Source organism: Podarcis vaucheri, assembly GCF_965113315.1.
Source record: "Podarcis vaucheri genome assembly, chromosome: 14".
In the NCBI taxonomy this organism is placed as follows: Eukaryota; Metazoa; Chordata; class Lepidosauria; order Squamata; family Lacertidae; genus Podarcis; species Podarcis vaucheri.
In genome coordinates, this window is record NC_138752.1 from 29403430 (window position 1) to 29419235 (window position 15806).

Genomic DNA, 15806 nt, shown 5'->3' on the forward strand with positions numbered 1-15806 from the left:
AGGGAGGACCCGCTCCGTCCGGCCCCAACCCTACTTTTAAAGCAGGGGCTGGAAAAGCCGGTGGGCGGGTCTCCACGCCAATCCACGCTCCGCTTGACCGGGCCGGCTCCTCCTCCGCAGCGCTATGTCAGAGGAGATGCTTGACGCATTGAGATTCGCCTCGCGCAAAGCACCGTACTTGTGCAACTGTTACGTTCCTTCTACGTTGCTAACCTCCGATAGGCTACAGTGAAAACAGCGCTTCCCTCTCATTGGGCAGAACGAACGCTCTGACGGAATAAACGCCAGGGAGGTGTCGTCCGTCTGGCAGTTGGGGGCGTGGCGGCGCCTTATACGGAAGCCAATCAGGGGGCGGCGGGGTAGAGTTTGAATTCTAGGCGGAGGCGCAACGGCTAGCGGAGTTGCGCGACGCGGAGCCGAATAAGCAGCGGCGGTGGCAGCGAGCTAGAGAGCAAGAGGGAGAGAAGTGGGCTGGCTGGCCTTGGCGGATACCCGCGGCCATGAGGAAGAGGTGGGCATTTGAAGGACGAAGTAGGGGGCACTCTCTGGTTCGCAGGCGGCTGCCCGTCCGGTGTAACTCCGCAGTCGCCTCGCTGCGAGCCAGGAGCGGCCTCTGCCCCGGAGCGTCGCTCTCTTCCCAGGTGGCTGGTCGGTCATGGGGAGGGTTCCTTTTCCGCCCCTGACGGACTACCTTCCCTCTCTCGCAGCGAGGTTTTGGCCAGCGAGTCGGTGGCCTGCCTGAACCAGGCGCTGTTCCAGCTGCGCGACATCTGGGAGGAAATCGGCATCCCCGAGGACCAGCGCCTGCAGCGCACCGAAGTGGTGAAGAAGCACGTCAAGGTGAGCAGGGCCGAGAGATCCTGCCAACTCTGCCAGCTGAGCAAGGGCGAAGCCATGGGATGCCTTATGCTGACTCAGAGCAGTGGCCCATCTCCCCCCGCATTGGCTGCTCTGACTGGCAGCCAATGCTGGGGTTTCAGACAGGGTCTTCTCGCAGCCTGACCTGGGGGTTGGACTTTCTGCATACAAAAGCAGGTGCACTGTCACTGAGCTGACATGGTCCTTTCCTACCAGGGCTGGCATAGATATTAGGCAGGGTGAGGCTGCCTCATAGCCCCCAGGGTGGCAAGGCGGGGCACTGCAGCTGGAGGCAGCAGGGCAGGGTGGCATTTTCCATTTTGCCTCAAGTGACTAAATGAGACACACCATCCCTGTTCCCCATTGCACTGTTCAACCAGGTGCTTCTGGGCTACAACTTCCACTCTCCCCAATTAGCTTAGCTAGTGGTCAGAGAGGCTAATGGCAGCTGTAGGTCCAAAAATATCTGGAGACTGAAAATGGAAAATGCTGTTCTGGAGCAGGGGCTCGCAAACTGGTCAGAGGCTCTTCATTCAGGTCACTGTGGCATGTCTGCTTTAACTGTTCATATCGATTTTTAACCATAATTTAATTGCTTGTTTCATTTGTTTGTGTTCTTCGTATTTTGTTGTATTGCTATCAATCTGTTTGTTTGTTTGTTTGTAGTTTGATTTATATACCACCCTTCATCTCAGAGCAGAATAAACCGTGGAATAAAATCATACAGCATCTGACAATAGAGCATTACAATTGCTACAGAAGGTGGAAAAATCATTAAGCAGTCTGGGTGGGGGGAACAGAGAATAGAGGAAGCTCACCTGGCCTCACGGTTCAAGGTCAAGACCTGTAAGATGAGTTCTGTGACTGGATTAGACCAAAAGCCCATCTTGTCATGCAACAGAACACAGGAAAGTGCCTTAGTACTTTGGTCCATCTAGCTCAGTATTATTCATTGGCAACAACTCTTCAGATTTTCCAGCCCTACCTGGAGATACCAAAGATTGAACACCTGAATGTAAAGCAGGTGTTCTACCAGAACTGTGGCCCTTCTCATCCTATAGTAGCCTCACTGCCTCCTGTGGGAGCAAATTCCGCAGTTCAACTGTGTGCTGCATGAACAATTTTCCTTCTGTTTGTCTTGAATCTCCCTACATTCAGCTTCATTGGATGACCTGTTTGGTTATCACTGTCTGCTTTCTCCACACCATGTGTAATTTCCTACTACTATATTGTAAACAAAATCTGCCCTTATTCCTTTATGGGGTACACAAGAGCCCTTATAGAGTCCTTTGTAGGTTCTTCATTGGTAGGAGAAAATAAAAGGCCAACCAGAGAATATTGAGAAGCAAAGCAGCTAGTAAGCCTGATCTTTATTAAAGCTGTTGCAGCAGGGTGCTCCCCTCACAAGCAGGAGAGAGGAGGAGGACCCCGAACAATGGCGCGCAAGGCCTTGTATAGCCATTTTGAAATTCCCTGCCCTGGAGCTCAAAACCATCCCTTCATACATCATACCTAAATCACAGAAAAGGCGGTCTACAACAGAAATTTGAATGCTGTTCTACCAGGTTATCTGACAATGCCTTATCTGCCTTTCCTGGTAGTCTGGCCATTCCTTTGAGATGGTAATTACTTAATTCCTGAGACAATGGGAAGGTTTTTTCACTTCCTTCCTCCTTGCAGAGAAACACTTGGTCAGGTTGGGAGTCAAAATGGTTTAAGGACAGTCTTCCTGTGCTGCTTCAGACATGTGGTTTATATGTTTATATATGTGTTTACTTGGTGCATTTATGAACATATATCTCTAAGACCTTAAAATTCTTATAACAATATCATGCCTCCCGTTATCACCTTTTTTCAAAATGCTGTAACCTATCCTCACAAGGGAGTTGCTTTAGCACCTTGATCATTTTGGTTGCCCTTTTCTCTACAGTTTTTCTAAGATGCAGGAACCAAAACAACCTCACAGTCCAAGTTCAGCTGTACCACATTTGTATGAAGATGTTACAATACAGGCAATTTTATTTTTGGCCCCTGTCCTAACAGGTTCTCTTTGGTGAAGGACTTGTGCATGATCATCACAAAAAGCAAGCCCACATGTCCAGGGCTTTCTTGGGAATGATCAGCGGGGGCCTCTGACATGCTCTACTGATGTGGAGCTGCAAGCACCAGGGGAGGGGGTTTCCTAGATTAAATTGACTGGGCTCTGCAGCTGCTGTAGTGTCCTTGCTTGCTCTGGGTTCAATGCTGCTTGCTCTTGTGCCACCAGGGCTTGCTGGACATGATGATTGCGGAGGAGGAGAACCTCAAAGAGCGTCTCCTGAAGAGCATTGCAGTGTGTCGCAAGGAATTGGTGATCCTCTGCAAGGAGCTACAATTGGCTCCTTTCGAGGTGAGACTGTGGGCTGGCGAATGTGGCTCAGACGCTGTCTCTTACAGGGTGGTCCTGCTGAGCTCAGGAGGACTGTTTTTATCACAGGAGGACGAGGAGACCACCATCCTGCAGCTAGAGAAGGACCTGCGCACCCGTGTGGAAGTAATGCTGAAGCAAAAGCGGGAGAGAAAGCAGGAGCTGAAGGTGCTGCAGGAGCGAGACCGGGAGATGTGTGACCTGCTTTGCACAGCTCCCTATGACATTGACAGTGAGGCTGTGCCCAGTTTGGCAGAGCTGGACCACTTCCGGCGCCACTTGGCAGGACTAGCAACTGAAAAGGTGGGCACACTTGGTGTGTGCATGAGCGAAGGGGGGGGAGGCTGAGGTTGGGGCTTGATGGGTAATGTCCTGCTTTATCCTGCTCCTCCAGGAGCGCCGGCAGAAGGAGTTCCTTGACACCAAGAGGCAGATCATCCTGTGCATGGAGGAGCTGGAGCACACCCCTGACACCAGCTTTGAGCGAGATGTCGTGTGTGAGGAGGAGGACGCCTTCTGTCTCTCGGAGGACAACATTGCTGCCCTGAAGGATCTCTTGCAGCAGGTCAGAGGGTGGGGTCTGGGGGAAGGATCTGGGGGGGCCTTGCCTGTGACATCCCATCTCTTCTGCTGCCTTTAGTTTGGCTAAGGCTGGTCTTTCTGTCCCTAGCTCGAGAGCAGGAGAGCTCAGAAGGAAGCCTTGTGCCAAGAGCTGCGTTCCAGGATTCGGGTGCTGTGGGAGCGGCTGCAGGTGCCTGCGGAGGAAAGGGAAGCCTTTGCCCCCTACATGGTGGGAGCCAAAGCCGCCATCATGGATGCTGTAAGGAATACTAAAGGCCTGAGGCCTCGGACCAGCAGCAGTGGTTCCTGTGCCAAGCCAACAGGGAGAAGGGGTGCTTTGTGCTGGGCAGTTGCGCTCAGGATCAAAGGGGAGCTGTTTCAAACCTTCCTCTGCCTGCTCCGAATCCCAGTGCACAATGAGAGCCCCCCTCATGTTCTGTGGTGCACGCAGGAGGGGAGAGGGGGTCAGTGCCATCAGGGCGCGTGTTGACCTTTTGCTCTTCCCCATTTAGCTGAAACTGGAAGTGGATCGTTTGCAAGAGCTGAAGTTTCAGAACATCAGAAATGTGGTGGAGGCCACCCGGGCTGAACTGGCAGACTACTGGGACAAGTGTTTTTATGGGGATGAGCAGAGGCGAGCCTTCTACCCCTACTATGAAGGTGAGCAAGTAGACCCTTCCCCAGCTGTTGCTGCTGGGTATAGATTGATTGACTGTGGCCTCTTCCTACTGGGCATCCTGTTTTTCCCTTCTCCTTCCCAGATGACTTCACTGAAGAGCTGCTGCAGCAGCATGAAGAGGAAGTTTCCCGGTTAAAGCAGTGCTACGAAAGGCATCAAGAGCTGTTTGAATCCATCCACAAGTGGGAGAAGAACTGGCGCCTCTTCCAGGAGCTTGAGGTACAGCCGGAAGCCACACAGGTGGCCAGATGTCTGGTGCTGGGCCAGGTGGGAAGCCACTGAGGGCCAGCCTAGGGTGGCTTCCCAAGCACAAGAGGCCTGCCCATTTCCCAACTTCTCCCTTTTCAGAGGAAGGCGACGGACCCCAGCCGCTTCACCAACCGAGGGGGTAACCTTCTGAAAGAGGAGAAGCTGCGAGCGAAACTTCAGAAGACTCTTCCAAAGGCATGTGGCCCTTTCTGCCCTTGGGAGGGACTGAGGCAGTAGGCCCAACCAGCCTGCTGTTTGCTTTGCACCCTGGTTGTGTAGCTTAGCTGAAGCCAGTTGTCTCTCGTTGCAGCTGGAGGAGGAGCTAAAGGGGCGTGTGGAGCTCTGGGAGCAGGAGCAGGAGCAGGCCTTCCTGGTGAATGGGCAGCACTTCATGGAGTATGTGGCAGAGCAATGGCAGCTCCACCACATGGAGAAGGAGAAGGAAAAGCAGGAGCGAGTGAGTGAACAAGCTGAGAGCCCTCAAGCAGCTTCCATCTCCGCGTCACTTAACAAGGACCCCTTTGTCCTCCTTGCTTTAGTCTGAAAAACAGACTCCTTTTTCTCTTCTCTGGCTGGTGACTGAAATCACAGGCGGCTTGGCCAAGGTCTCCAAAGGATGGAAATGAGCTGAACCATCCGCACTGGGTGTTTGAGGCCTTGCTTTGTGCGTCTGAAGTACAGGGGAGAGGGAGATATATTTTGGAGCAATGGTCCCAAAGCTGACACATGCTGCTGTGAGAACCCCCCAGTAATTTGAAGCTTAAAATTAGCTGCTGGGCTATCTTGGGCAACCTGAGCAGGAGTCATCAGTACCCCTCTGGCAGTGGGTAGGTAGGCTGAAGAGAAGATGCCTGCAGAGGACTTCAGTCCCACCAGTCTTGTAGCCAGACATGAAGGACTTCTTGCTGCCTTCCCTTTTTGTGGCTAATCTAACTCACTTGCTTGCCATCCCCTTCTGGGGCTTCTGTGGATACCAATCACCCAATTCCTTTTTCTTCCAGCAACTCAAGAAGTCCCGCCAAATTGAGGAGGAGATGATGTATGGCAGCACCCCACGGACCCCCAACAAGAGACGGGGCTTGGGCTTCATCACACCCAGCAAAGTGCGGAAGGTCCGTGTTGCCATGTGATGCTTCATGCAGAAGGGGCACTTTGTTTGTTTGTTCATTCCCTAGGACCACATGTGCAATGAATTATGAATTTCAGTGTTTTTTTTGGTTATTCTTGAAATAGTTATGGGATGGCAGTGTGGCTTTTGTTGAGCATTTTGATTGCACAGTAATGTAGAAAAGTGGTGTACAAATTAGCAATGAAATAAAAATGCTGGAAATGTAAACATTAGTGCAATAAAACCAAATGATTTTCATTGACCGAGGAAAAAATGCCCAAGGAGCCAAAGAGAATTGAGAATCCCTCACAGTGGCTGTAAGAACCTGTTTTTGCAAAATACTGAGTGGAAACGCAAATTCCAGGAATAGCTGAGAGAAAAAGCAAAGATGTGTGAATCACAAAGCTCACACAAGAGGAAAGGAGGCAAACCTAATAAATTTCTGCAAAACTACAGTATATTTACTGATTGATAGTCTAGCAAGGTATACTCCTCAGGAGATGATGTAATAGTAAATAGCATAGCTATAACCCTTTATTAATCCTGACCTTTTGCACAATGTTTTCGTTTATATAAAAAAACCAAATCCTATGGTGCAGCCACATCCAGAGCATTATACACAGTTCTGCTTGCTCTTAATATGTATCCACACACCCTTCCGATATTTGATAGGGTTGGAGATGGTGTAAAAAAAGGGGGGGAACTGCACCTCCACTGTGAAGAGATGTTTTATTGCTAGGCGCTTGGGGTGGAAAAAAAGTGCTTTTGCCACCTGGAGTTAGGGAGAGCGCACTTGTGTTAACTCATGGCTTTTTCTTGCAGCTTAACACCACAGCTACCCCGAACAGCACCATCCGTTCAGCATTTGGGGGCTCTCTGTTCCACTCCCCAACACCCCACCCAGCACTCTCTGGAGGAAAAGTAAGCAGAAGCTGCTGGTATCTAAATTCTTCCTGTTTCCAACATTCAGTCCTGGGTGCAAATCTTTATAGCTACGCATGGACCCAAGAGGGAAATTATCAGCAAGGGCTGGGGCAACCTCATGGTTTACTGAAGTGCAAGAAAATTTTTATTTTTAAAAAAGTGTTAATGTTTATTACTTGCTTTGTAACACATTATTTAGTCAGCATACATTTCTTCCTCCCAACCATCTTAAGCAACGGGTACTGCAAGTAGAAAAGAGGCCACTTTTATGCCAAGTCAGAAGAATGCAGTGCCCTCGTAGAATGTTGTTCTGTGTTGTCCCCCACCCACCCCTGTGGCTTACTGGTTCTTGGTTGCTCAGTAACCTTTTCTGTGTTGCTTCTCTGCAGGGCTCCAGGAAGCTTGTTGTCAAAAGCTCTAACCTCCAGTGCTGCTCCCCTCTGCCTCCGCAGCCTCTCCGGACTCCCAGCCGCATGGCCCCCAAGTCCCCTCGCCCAGGACCCATGGAGCACAACAAGGAGAACGTCGCTCAGCTCAACAGAACAGTTCTGAGCGGTGGGTGCATCCCTGCAGCCCCTGCCCAGAGCACCTGCAGCATTAACTCTGTTGCCAGCACCTATTCCGAGTTTGCGGTAATTTCCCTCTTCTCTCAACGCCTCTAACCTGACAGCCACCACTCTCAGCAACTGGGCTGCCAACTGCCCTTGCCTGCCCCACTCATTCCCTTGGGGAGCCACAGGCCACCCAGGATGCTGTGAGCCACCCTTGAACTGTAATGAAGCATGCAGTACAACGGTAATCATTTCACATTTTCCTTCCCAAGAGCACCCCCTCCCTAGCTGAGCCAACCTCCTAATGCAACGAGCCAGCTGTCCACTCTCCTCTGCCTGGTTGGTCTCAAACATGGACGGCACCTGGCCCCACACCTGGCTTGCGGTGGCACTTTATGGATAAACTCAGGTTGCATGTGAGCCTATGTAATAAAGCCCTAGCCCCATGTATGTGTTTTATGGAATGGAAAGCAGCTTTGGGGAGGGGTGTGAACAAGCATAGAGCAGTGGGGAGGGAAAGAATGTACCTGGACACTGGGAGGGGGGACATTTGGAATGGGGTTAAGCACCTCTTTATTCCCCTTGCATGTGTTTGCCTGCAATATACCTGCACGGAGCTTGGTGTCAGTGGGAAGGTGGGTTGTGTGGTGTTGGTACACCTTCCCTTCTGCCCTGGGCTGGGACTTCCACACTCACAAGAGGGTCTCCACTGCTCTTTGATCCAGCTTGCTCAGTTACATCACGTAGAATTTATCTTTTCACAGCAAGAACTTTCAAAGGCTTCCAGATCTGACTTCAAATCCCGCATCCTTAACTCCACGGTTTCCAATGCTGAGAGCTGACGGGGAGCTTGTACACAGCGGCAAAGGAAGGTAGCCAAAGGAGCTGGCACCACTGGACTTCCCTCCTGGGGTTAGGCAAAGCCGTGTGCCTCCCTGCTTGGCCCTCTTGCCCGTGGCAATGGAGGCAGGGCCACTTTTAACTATTTGTTCCTTGTTTTTACCACACTGATTTTTTTAAACAATTTTTTTTGTATATTAAAAAGAATAAAATGTAAATGTTGCAAAGGGTTTCTTATAAGTAAGCCTACTCTAGTGCACAACTTGGTGTCTAGTCTAGGGTTCCAGCAGCAAGGGAAGAGGGATCCTGGCCCACCCCAACCTATACTCTTGCAAGCCTCTGGAACGTTGGCTCCTGCCCTCTGCTAGGCAAAGGGTGTGAGAGAGCCCACAGTGGCAGCACTCCCTCCATCCTGTTTATGCGGGCAGAATCTTTACTGCCCTCCTTGGTGCTTATGCGGTTGCTTTTGGGGGAGGGAGTAGTTGCAACAGAAGTGGGGAGGGAAAGCAAGCAGCCCCTAAACTTGCTTGCAGTAGGAAAAAGTGATCAAGTCCTGGGGCTTTTTAGGACGCGTCCCCATGCTTGCTCCAGAGGTCTTGTTCCACTGGAGAGAAGCACAGCTCACGTTTAGTTATGACAAATGGGACAGGGCTGACTTCTTGCTGCTGCCTTTGAGCTGGGCTAGTCCTGCCTTCCTCTTGGGGATGGGGAAGGAGGAGGAGAGGCTTCTGCCAACCACCCCCATCCTCCCCGTCATCGTGGCTAGATTTGCACCTTGTTTTCACTACAGTGTCCTTTTATTATTTATTTGTACGACAGTATGTTCACATCTTGTTTATCTGCTGTTCTGTATAATGACTAATCAATTGTATTGTTCTGATGAGGGCTCTTAGCTGAGGAGAGCAGTCTAACTCTACTCCACTTCTACCGCAATGTCCTGCTGCCTGGCATCTGGCTTCTTGCCCGAAGAACCATGACTGTGTTGCAGGCTAGTAAGGATGACAGTGGCAGCAATAGCTTTATTCACAAAATGACTGTTCCAACATCTGTTTTGTCCATCATGGCAATTTAGCGCTACATAAAATATGCTCTGTATAACTCTGCCTCTGTTGTGTTCTTGGAGGTGCTAAAACAGCTCCCTCTTTTTTCTAAAGATGCCCTTGTGTTGTCCATTGAAGTAGCTGTTACTGGAAGGCAGGTGGAGGGAGGATTAGATGAAGCCACTACACCTGATCTGGGACTTGGATAAAGTCGCATTGAGCCTCTACTCAGACAGTAGAGCATTGGACTGGAGCAGCAGTAGGAGTAGGTCCTGTCCATGCTGTCTTCCCAAAGGTTTCTGGATTCTTGCCCTCCATCTCAGCTGTTATCGGGCCACAGCATGTACATAGGTAGTCCATGGTCCACATACCACGTCTACTACACGTAGACCCCAGTCCACAAAGCAGGACACCCTCTTTGCCTCATCAGAGCTGGCTGTCTGCCCATGCCCCAGTTGGCCATATTTACCTGCAACCAAGAAGAACTATTGGCACCAGTTTGCCCTTGGATCAGGAAGAGAAGACGGAGTACTAACCCTAAGGGCAGCTGTAATCCACCCCCCAGCTTACTTACCCCAGCCCCAGGTGTAGAGCTCTCCTGTACCTGAAATACAAGAATGACCTGCGTTTAACTGAGGTTGTTGAAGGATAACAGTTGAGCACCTCTTTGGGGGAATGGGGCAGATCCAAGAAACAATGGAAAAGGAGAAACCTTCAGGACCCTTTTACGCTATGTTGTGATTTCCCAACTATGCAAAACCCAAAGAGCTTGCGCTGTTTAGGAACTCCATGTGCAGCAATTTTGACAGTAAGCATTTTTGGAGGGCTGCTGGGCATCCTTACACATAAACTGTGTTAGACATCACACACATTTTACGCTTGTTTGTCCTTCACTCTTGGATGTTTCCCCTTCCACAAATGAGGCTCAGGCGGACAGCAACAGCCCCAGGATATTTTTCAGGTACTGGGCAGTGAAGCCTTCATCCTGCTGTCCCTGTGCTCCCCTCACTGAAAGACAAACCCAGCGTCCTCTTACATGTCACAGCAGCGGTGTGTCGTGAACCACAGCTGATCTTACAGACATCTGCCCCATCTGGCATATCCAGCAAAGCAGGGAAGGCTTGGATCGAAATGAATGCAGCCTTGCAGGGTCCTTGTGCTGCCTCCTGCTCTGCCAAGCTCAACTCCGTGTTCCCTAGAAACAACCCAGTATAAATAAAACTGCCAAAGTCAACTCATACCCCAGCAACAGCTGTGGGGTGTAGTGTATGTTTGCCCTGGGCCAAGTTTGCCAACAGAGCATTTAGCTCTGTCCCAGAAGTGGCCTCACCTCTCTTCACCTCTGCCGTGGTGGCTCTACTCTCAGCCACAGATTTGGAAGGTAGGGCCAGTTGTCCCGTCTCGTTCCAGCCCCAGACGTACAAATCACCTGCTTCTGGCAGAGAGTGAGAAAGAGAGCAGCTAGGAGCTCTGTCCAGGACCAACGTGGCCTTTTTCCCCAAGGAAGAGGCCTCATAGGGCTGGCAAAATGTATTCTCCAGTGAAAGCTGGTTCTGGCCCTATGAGGGATTTGGCTTCCCATGCAGAGGGGAGTTTATCATTTGAAAGCGATGGGAATGGGAAGGGCTGTAGCAGAAGCCTCACCCCCATCTTTATATTTTTGGGTTTATAACTTTAAGAAAGATTAAGACAGAAAAAGTAAATAAGGGCAAAGGAGGTAACTGTTAGCAGTATCTTTAACAGCTGTGAAGAAAAGGGAACTTCACTTCTGTAGGAGATGCATCTCTCAAAACCCCCATGAACAATTTAAGCAGCGGCAGTGGCTGATTGATGGTCTTAAGTCAGCCCTAGCCATTGAGGGAGGAGGTCCAACAAAAATATGTGGACAGCCACAGGGTCCCTGCCTCTGTTCAAGGAGCAGGAGCCCAGTTAACCCCTGACACCACATCAACAAGCCTCAAGAGGTTGGCATCAACAATTCTGTTGATATTTTTGTTGCTATTGTTATTACCAATGTAAAAAAGCAACACACAAACACACAAAATGTCAATGTAAAAAAGCAACACACAAAAGCAACACACAGCAAGTCTATTTTGGGGTGCTGGAATCCCTAGCTAGTCATAGCTTAAGATGGGCCACTACAGACCATGCCCTCCTGCCCCCTTACCACTAATGCCAGCTGAATGCCATCCTCCAGCCGCCACATCCACCAGGGGCACCCCGTACAAGGCTTCCACCAGCTGGGGCTCTGTCCTGCTCTCCAGCTCCCCATGGCCCAACTGCCCGTGCCTGGGAAGAAAAGACAGGAGGAGGAGGAGGAGGAGCCACCATGCTTCCCCTCCCCCTCCCCCAATGCAGAAGCCCACCTGGCACTAGGTAAGAACCTAAGAAGAGATCTGCCTGATCTGGCCAATGACCATTCTAGTCCAACATCCTGTTCTCATATTGGCCAACCAGATGCCTGTGGAAACCCACAAGCAGGATCTGAGCCTAAGAGCACCTCTCCCTTCCTCTACTGGCTTCCAGTAACTATGGAGGCAGAGCTTGCCATCATGGCTAGTAGTCATTGTGAGCTTTCTCCTCCATGCAGCAGCGTAGCGTGGGTTGTCAGCACCCGGGGCAAGGCAAGTAATTTGCGCCCCCTAACCCCTAACCTGCCGCCGCTGCCAGCTTCTTCTTGCTGCTGCCTGGTCTGGTCTGGTGTGGTGTGGTTCTCTCCCGCGCTCAGCGCTGCGCTGGGCGGCCACTGCACTGTCCCTCCCCCAGATAGTCCCTCGCTCTCTCTCCGCACCGCACGCCTGGCACCCACCCCCTCCACAGTGGGCGGCGACCCAGCGGCTCGGATCGGATTCGCACAGCCAGCACTGCAGTGAGAGAGAGTGAGTGAGCCAGGTAGGGGCAGAGAGCTGCGAGTGCGAGCGCGCCCCCCGCAGATGTTGCGCCTGGTGCGGCCGGCCCCCCTGCACCCCCCACGCTACGCCACTGCCTCCATGAAGTTGCCCAACCCTCCTCTAAAGCTGCCAGCCATCACTGCCTCCTGCGGGAGGTCGGTTGCTAGTTTTAACCATAGCCCTGCTAGGAGGGCAACGCTAGTCCTCACCTGCCCCAGACTCACCTGCCGCCTCCCCATGAGAAGAGGGCCCCCTCTGTGTTGAGCAGCACCGCATGCTCGTAGCCCAGGGCCAGCTTGCGAGCCTGCAAGGTGGAGGGCAGAGGGGTGAAGAAAGGGGGCCGAGGGGCCACGTACCCGCCAGGCACCAGGGGCAGCTCTGGGGCAGAAGAGAAAGAGGGTTAGGGGCAGAAGGGATGGCTCATCTTGGGGTGCAGCAACAGCTTCCTCTTCTTTCAGGACCGCGCTTCTGCCAGCACACCTACCTGCCTACCTACCTACCTACGGTCGCTGCTTCCTCGGGGAGGATCTCGCACCTCCACGCCGGCTCTCCTTCCAGGACCAGGGCCGAACCCTCCACCGGCCAGCTCTCCACCGCCGCCTCCCGCAGCACCAGCACGTGCGTCTCCGACGGCAGCACATCCCGGCAGTCCTCCGGCAGCGCCGCGCCCACCGCGCCTTGCAACAGCACCGGGGGGGACCCTGCGGGAGGCAGAAGGCAAGACGGGGCGAGGGGGGCGGATTGGAGCTCTCAGTCCAAGCGGAGCAGGAGGCAAAGAAAGAATATCGGGGCCACAGAATAGGAGGAACCCCCCCCGCGCCGCCGCCACCACCAGAAAGGCGGCTTGGGGCCACCATCAAGGCTCATGGAGAAACCTCCCGCTCTCCTCTATCGACGGGATGGGGCTTCTGTGACCTGCCTGGCGTCGTTGCATCTCCCGCAGCCCCAGCAGGCAGGGGAGGAGTTTGGGGGTGCTGATGGGGGATGCTGAGCAGCATCTCCCCCACGGCCGGGACCCCTTAGTCTGTCCCTTCCATGTGTCTTGGAGCGCGCGGTTCCCCGCTCCTGCTCAGCCTAATTAAAAGGGGTGGGGAAGCATGAACCCCGCATGGCCCCGGGACTCTAGTGGGTGCCTCTCACCGCCGGCGCGGACGATCCCGGAGAAGCTCCAGCTCGGCCTCACGCAGCGCACTGGCCCGGCCTCGCCCCCGACCAGCAGCGGTGCCACTTCCAGCCCGGCCTCCGTCGCCTTCCCGAAGCAGAAGCCGAACTGGAACCAGCCGCCGCCGCCGCCTCCCCGAGCTCCCTCCGCCATCTCCGCCGCCCGGAAGGCGAGCGCCTCTTGCGGCGGGTCGAGTACAAGAGGCGCCTCAGTCGGCAGTTTCCACCCTTTCTCTGGCTCTGGCGGAGGCTGCCTTGGGCCGCCCCGGTGTCCCGCTACCCTCCCCCCCACACCCGAAAACAACTTGCTCTTTCCGCTCAAAGTTGATGGCTAGTGCCGGGACTGAGTAAAAGGCGGATCCAGATGATTTTTAACGTATCCTCATGAATTCATATGATTTTTTTCATTCAAATTAAATAAAACCACCATGATACTGTAGACCATGTCTGTAGGCAGAACCAAAAAAATCACGCACCCACTGTTTCGTGGGGCCACTATGGCGCAAAAACATGGTTAACAAAACACGGATCCTCATGAATTTTGCACTAGATCAGCCTGAAGCCACCATCAGATCAAACATCATGGCCATGGGCACAGCATGCACCACAAAAATCACAGATCCATGGCTTCCTGGCCATACCGTGGCCCAAAAACATGGTTCTGAAGCACAGATCCTCATGGATCCTCACGCTTTTTGCATTGGGTCACCCCAAACACACCATCAAATTACACATCATGCCCACGGGCACAGCCTGCACTACAAAAAACTCGGACCCACGGCTTCCTGGCCATACCGTGGCCCAAAAACAAGTGGTACCAGTCCTTGCAGTTTCCTTCACAGTAAGCCATAGTTAGGTCACCACTCTCCTTCATGGATCACTGCCTTGTCGTGGCAAAGGGGTTTGAACAACTCAAAGAAACTATGAATTATGCCATGCAGGGCCACCCAAGATGGACAGGTCATAGTGGAGAGTTTTGACTAAACGTGATCTACCTGGAGAGGGAACCGGCAAGCCACTCCAGTATCCCTGCCAAGAAAACTCCATGGACAAAGACAACAGGCGTATAAAAGTTATGACGCTGGAAGATGGGCAATTCGGCTCCAGGGGCCACGCATTCACTCCATAAGACGCAGAGACATTTCCCCTTACTTTTTAGGAGGAAAAGTGTTGTCTTATGGAGAGAAAAATACAGTAGTTTATAAATTTTACCCAAAGGTAGATCTCTGTTATGATGGACTCAAGTTCTGTCCTTTCTCTGATTTAACTGTCTGCCATACAGTCTTTGCTGAATCTGGATATTAGTTGACAGTATGTAAGCAGTTTCATATTTTTTCTCCTCTTTAATACTTTGGCATGTTTTTGATCTCTTCTTGAAGATGAACCATATCTTAGTAAAATATATAGTCGGACATTCGTCTCTTTGCTCAAATAGTAATGTCCCAGTAGTGACACTAACAGTGCTGGTGAGTGCCTTTTTGTGATTTTTGTGGTGCAACTCATGATTTTTGCAGTGCAGGCTGTGCCCCTGGCTATGATGCGCGATTTGATGGTGAGTTAGGGGTGGCCCAATGCAAAAAGCATGAGGATCCATGAGGATCCGTGCTTCAAAACATTTTTGGGCCTGTGTTGCCAGGAAGCCGTGGATTCGTGTTTTTTTGTGGTGCATGCTGTGCCCATGGCCATAATTTGATCTGATGGTGACTTCGGGCTGATCTAGTGCAAAAAGCATAAGGATCCTTGAGGATCCGTGTTTTTTAACCATGTTTTTGCGCCATTGCGGTGCCACAAAACAGTGTATGCGTGATTTTTTTGGTTCTGCCTACAGACTAAGATGTGGTCTAAAGTATCATGGTGTTTTTATCTTGTTTCAATATAAAAAAGCTGTAGGTGCCTGAGACAGTGAACTAGGGCAGTACTGGACTTATAGTGCTTCTTAGAAGGTAATAATGGTTGTTCCTTCACATCTGTCATAAGCTACAAGCAACCCAGGTTGCCCCAAGAGCAGGCACACAGGAGCACAGTAACTGCCTCCCCACCCCCACCCCAGTACAATGAAGCTGAGAAAGACAGTGGTAGAAGGAACTCCTCAACATACGGCTACAGTCCTAGCGATAATTACCTGGGTTATGTCCCCCTGGGCTTCCTGCTCAGTAGGCAAGCCTAAGAGTGCACATTAACTCTGCTTTTAAAATCACTCAAGGCTTTTCTTCCCTGCCCCTTACCAGAGAAACAGCTTGATGCTTGTGTTACATGTGTTACCTTGAATGAAGCTGTGGAGTGAATATCCTAAATAATTCAAACCAGGAGCAGAGAGGAACTATTATGATGCCCCTACTACTGCCAAGCAGCTGGTGAAGCTGGACCACAGAAAACCAGGGCAAGCCTGAAACCAGGTCCCCTTTCCCTGTTTGGCAAAAGGCGCTGCTTTGGCAGGAGAGGGGCCAGGGGCTGAAGTACCTCTGCCCAGCTACTACTGATGGTATTGCTAGTGAAGAAAACAGCTAGTGGAGAGAACCAGGAGCACTTCTGTGGCT

General features: G+C 51.7%; 2 protein-coding genes across 5 annotated transcripts; one reads left to right on the forward strand and one right to left on the reverse strand.

The window, feature by feature from the left end:
* The first annotated feature begins 341 nt into the window (after positions 1-341).
* PRC1 (protein regulator of cytokinesis 1) lies at positions 342-9275 on the forward strand. 4 transcript variants are annotated; one of them, XM_082199287.1, is made up of 14 exons: positions 342-511; positions 708-840; positions 3125-3247; positions 3335-3568; positions 3660-3830; positions 3936-4085; positions 4339-4486; positions 4588-4724; positions 4854-4949; positions 5065-5211; positions 5756-5866; positions 6685-6783; positions 7239-7418; positions 8102-9275. In XM_082199287.1, exons 1-14 carry the CDS (start codon positions 501-503, stop codon positions 8177-8179), a joined length of 1818 nt encoding a protein of 605 aa, XP_082055413.1. In that variant the 5' UTR covers positions 342-500; the 3' UTR covers positions 8180-9275. The 4 variants fall into 4 exon arrangements, with proteins under 4 accessions (XP_082055413.1, XP_082055412.1, XP_082055415.1 ...); XM_082199286.1 differs by having other exon boundaries at positions 343-511; positions 7176-7418; XM_082199289.1 differs by having other exon boundaries at positions 343-511; positions 7239-7341.
* RCCD1 (RCC1 domain containing 1) lies at positions 9177-13448 on the reverse strand. Its single transcript, XM_082199290.1, has 8 exons — positions 13249-13448; positions 12609-12809; positions 12333-12486; positions 11385-11506; positions 10548-10652; positions 10254-10412; positions 9792-9821; positions 9177-9686 (listed from the first exon to the last, which is right to left on the reverse strand). Exons 1-8 carry the CDS (start codon positions 13421-13423, stop codon positions 9544-9546), a joined length of 1089 nt encoding a protein of 362 aa, XP_082055416.1. The 5' UTR covers positions 13424-13448; the 3' UTR covers positions 9177-9543.
* Positions 13449-15806: the final 2358 nt, after the last annotated feature.